This window comes from Lytechinus variegatus, chromosome 6 (assembly GCF_018143015.1).
Source record: "Lytechinus variegatus isolate NC3 chromosome 6, Lvar_3.0, whole genome shotgun sequence".
NCBI lineage: Eukaryota > Metazoa > Echinodermata > Echinoidea > Temnopleuroida > Toxopneustidae > Lytechinus > Lytechinus variegatus.
The window spans coordinates 5922645-5927647 of NC_054745.1; the positions used below are offsets into that span (position 1 = coordinate 5922645).

General features: G+C 34.7%; 1 protein-coding gene across 1 annotated transcript; it reads left to right on the forward strand.

The window, feature by feature from the left end:
- The first annotated feature begins 249 nt into the window (after positions 1–249).
- On the forward strand, positions 250–4331 carry LOC121416912. Its single transcript, XM_041610439.1, has one exon. The coding sequence runs from the start codon at positions 320–322 to the stop codon at positions 1967–1969; it is 1650 nt and encodes a 549-aa protein (XP_041466373.1). The 5' UTR covers positions 250–319; the 3' UTR covers positions 1970–4331.
- The last annotated feature ends 672 nt before the right edge of the window (positions 4332–5003 follow it).

The following is a 5003-nucleotide window of genomic DNA, read 5'->3' on the forward strand; positions in this document are numbered from 1 at the left end:
ATAATTCATATTAAGTAACCATTCTAAATGTGAAGGATGAGGTAAGTAATTCTGATATGCTGAAACCAAAGGAACGTTAACTGAAGGTAACTTTTTTATCAATTGATAGTGGCTTTTGCACGTTATCATTAGAAAGCCCATATGTTAAATAAATCGGCGCAAGGTATTTTACCCAAATCTAGCTAACATTATTTTAATTTTTACTATAAAGTCTCTTCTTTTGCGGAAAAATTTGACAATATCTTTCATTTTACATGTTTTACATCTCTTACAGCTTTCCACTGTCCATAGTAGATTAACAATCATCTAACTCTACAACATGGCGGCAAGATTTCCTGAAGGAAACCAAGTTCAGCTCCGCCCTAGAAAAGGTCATGACATGACATGGTCATGTGACAAGCATGGTGAGCCAATCAAATTGTACTGTGTACAACATAACATTTCTATTTGTCATGTATGTGCTACTAAAAATCACCAAAAACCATGTAAGCTAGACGACATTGAGGACGTTATCTTCCAGAGGAGGGAGAATTTGGATGACAAAAAACCAAAGATAGAAGAAACGAAGAAACAACTGAAAACTCTGGTCTCCAAAATAGATACCGTTAAAACCTCTGCTAGTAGGAGCATTGACGCAGTCGAGGACCAAGTGAAGATGACATTCGAAGACAAGTTAAAAAGTGTTAGGGACAAAAAAGTAAGAATGGTTCAAGAGATTAACGAGGAGGCAGATAAAGAAATTAGAATGATTAATGAAAGAAGGAACAAACAGATCGAGGATTGCAACAGTGAAATAGAAAAGGAAGAACAAATCATCAAAGACAAAGAGGCTAAATTGTTATCAGATACAAAGACAATCGGTGAGGTAGTTACTAAGAAGACAAATAATCTCTCTTGTAAATATCAGCATGTTAAAAACACTATTAAAAATATTGAATCAACCATCACACGTATAAACCAACATGATGAAACATTGGTGAATGAAGCTCCTCAAGTACTTGCATCTACTGAAGACAATTTAAGTTTGAATGTCCATCAGAATGTTAGCGGCTGTCTTCACCGAATACAGAGTGAAGCTGAGAGAGTGAAGTTTGTAGAGGGGAAAGTAGGTGGAGAATACTATGGTAGAATTGATGGGTATATCGGTAAATGGGAACTTGTCAAGTCAATCAACATTCCATCGGTTGTCAATGACCCGCGGATGCGCGGTTTAGTCAGTGAGGATGAGATGTGTGTGCAAAACGCAATTAACGATGACGTGTATGTTACAAACATCAACACTCAACTCACGGAGAAAGTCATTGTTGGAGGTGTGTGGATTACATCATGTGCACCGATAGACAGTAACGTGATAGTGTGTGGTAAGGAGAGATATGGAGTTTGCACGGATGACAGGTTGGATAGATGCATAACTCTCTATGACAGACAATGGAAGGTGATTAGAGACATCACCATACCAAGAAATGGAGACGGTATTACTGTGTATGTTGATGTTGACAGTAATGGGATGATCATCGGTGCTCAGTTCGATCAGTCTGATATCTACGTCATCAATACTGCTAATGATAAGATAGTCAATACTATTACGATGCAGGGTAAGAAGGTGAGGGGTGTGATACAAGCCTTGTCATCAGGTGATATCGTTGTGAAGACAAGTTATGATGAATACACTGTCATCTCACGATCAGGAAAAGAGAAGGCTGTCATACAATGTGATGAGTGGGAATGTTCACAGTGTCACGTTGACAAACTGACAGACACACTTTACATCGCGTACTGGGATGAAGCACGTAATACCAACTCAGTTGATCAGGTGTCACGTGATGGTATCATCCAGGCAAGGGGGATCGTGGATTACGCGCAATCAGACCCCCTCTCCACGTTCACTTGTCATGTTTCTCCTTCTGGTAACATTGTGGGATGTGATGGAGACAAACTTCTTCTCTACAAGAAGACATTCATCTTGTAAATCATCTAGACTATCAAAGGACTGATATCGGATTTGGAAGAGAAATATAGACCATAGACTTGTTTTCAAGTTTACTTCCATTTCAATCTGCATCCTTCTAGCTCTATATGTACGTGACTACATTCAAACACGCATGGTCACGGTGTGTAATGTTGTATCACTCCATATCAAGTACAAAGCTGTCGCTAATATTCATCTGTCTAGATTAGGTCTGTAATGAATATCTTCAGATTCCAATGAATAGTTTACTCATAACCCAAACAAAATAGATACACATGGCATGTGTTAACAAATTGCCTACTTGAACCAGATTGTTATTGTAGAAAGTTTTTTAGAAATCTTATAGAATGGTTGAATTCAGTGTTGAAAGTGTTAATAACTGACTTATGTGAACTGAACCCAATCATTTCCTATAAGAAATTTCGTTCAATTTCATTCAATGTTATTCTCCTAATAGTGATCGGGTTATTCCTCGATTGAAATTGCACTCGACTTTTAATGTATTTTATTCAAATCATATAAAAAAATACCCCATTTCGCCAAGAAACTGACTATGATAGCAACTCTTGCTGGAATGTCAACTACCATGACAACAATGACGATTCTTCTTCCTGGTTGGCTCTTCCAATGAAATTTGACATTCCAACTAGAGTTGTTATCATAGCCAGTTCTTAACAAATGGGGTACTGGTTGATTTCATTTTTTATTTGGTAGTAATAAAAACGGGAAGGGTAACAAAAAATCTCGTAAATATTGGTTTTCAATAGAATTCTTGCTTAGTCTGCATTCATATAACAATGGATGAAAATAAAGAGAAATGGATAATGATACCCCTATAATTCTTAATTCACCAACTGAATATTCTCTTATCATGTGTCATCTGTTAAATTCATCTTAATGTGATTCAACATATCTTATTCATGAAAATATTACGTCACATTACTCATGTTACTTATTTCAGTCAGTTAATTAATTTGTCTTCGTTTTTACATCTTTTACTTTATCCTCATATCGGCTTATTATTTTCAACATAGACTACTGATATAATTGTTTCCCCACATGACTTATATCATCTTTAACATTGGCTACCTTACGAGGGAATCTAAAATAGTAAATATTTGGAATCGAAACACATTTCTTTAGTTATTTACATCGACAGAACGTTGGTTCTACTCTTCCTATTTGTGATTATATTGATTTGTTTATGTATTGATTGTTTCGTATTGTTCATATACTATTGCATGTTGTGTATTTTTTAATGGATGTGAATAAAGTGAATTGACTGTAATGAGGTGTTGGCGCCATCTACGTTCAGTAATGTTTATCAACATCATGAAATTATGTCAAATTTCATTGTAAATAAAAACATCCGATAGTTGATCGTACCGCGCTGTAAATAAATAAAACAGGTATATCAGAGAGAATAAGATCATTTGTCAAATAACTGCCCATAATAGAGCTTTAGTTCGTGGTTTCATGTTAATATAATATTCAATTCAATTCATTTGTTTATTTCGTTTCCATTTTATATTGTGTTTAGTGTGTAAACATGAAGTCTATTCCAGAGGCGTTAGCTAATTTGAATATTTTAAAGATGAAAATGGTTGTATTCTTCTGATCAAAATTGATTCACATTTTGGTTATCTTTGTACATCTCCCGCCCCCTCTGTCTCTCTGTTTAACTCCTAAATTAGTCCCTTTACCGCATAAAATGATACCTGTATCCATGTTGCTACAATACGTAGTATATAAATCGTTATTGTCTAAGGCGTGTTGCTTTAAGGTAGGAGTATATCCTTTATCGAACCAATCGAATTTATTCTTACAATAATCAACTTTGTAAAGGTTGAGTTTAGACAGGATTTATGCATTATATCAACTATCAATTCAATTGCTCGTCACTGTCTATATAGTATAGGTTATTTAAAATTCATTCCTAAAATGGCATTGGAGAGAGTGCTATATATTAACATTTTCTTCTGGCAATATGTCAGATCTAGCGACTTTTCTTGATTTTGATTGCCTGGGGAGCACTGTTACTATGGGAGCTGTTGAACGAAACGCTTGACAATCCCATTTTTTTTTGCTCAATATTTGTTGTTTAATATATAGAGCTGATTACAATTCGCTTCATAAAATTAGGGAAACTATTGTACGTAACATGTATATCGAACATTATTATGATTTAAAAAAAATAAGATGATATCTATTATTTCCAAGTATATATATTAGATGTTAGATGAGTACAAAGTATGCGTTTGCTTTTGATATAATATATTTTCATTATACTTTGTTGTGAATTGCTAACACTGTTGAATATAAAGTAAGCCCATGTTTGTTGATGTATGGGCTTTTATCAAGACGAAATTATTCTCATCTACTTAAGATCTGAAAATAGTCATGTGGAAATAGAAAGGAAATATATTTCTTTACTCTAAGCTACGGTATTTAGTACATTTCGAGAAATGTTTGCCAATGCAACATATAATAGTTGTATACAAATTACTGATCCGATAATCAACCTATCGGAAGAAATATCTAAAATTTTAAATTGATCGAAATCTTTACATGGTTTATTTTGAGGTCACCATCACGGTGATGAGGAGGGTGTTTTTAGGCACAAATAATCATGTGATTTTATAATCAAGTAATTTTGTCAGCATAAACGAAATTAAATGTCAAAACCCCAAAACCCGACTCTATAGTCAGTTCACATTTCTTATTTACAAATGAGTATATTGGACATGTAGAAATGGTTAAAAATAACATATGGAATGATGGTGACAGACGAAGGGAAAAAGATAAGATAAATAAAAAAGAGAGGGGTTTGCAAAGTGGTGGGGAGTGAGAGAAAACAAAATGGGGAGACGATGAAAGTAAGAACGGAGAAAGAAAGAAAAAAATACAAATAGAAGGATCAAGAGATGGAAGATGGGAGGGAGAGAGAGAGAAAATAGAAGAAGGGGAGAAAAATGGAGAGACAGTGAGAATAAAGGCTGGGAGAGAGAGAGAGAATGACAGAGAGAGAGGAAGA

Coding starts and splice junctions, on each gene's coding strand:
- LOC121416912 (XM_041610439.1), top strand. CDS start 320: ATGGCGGCAAGATTTCCTGAAGGAAACCAAGTTCAGCTCCGCCCTAGA.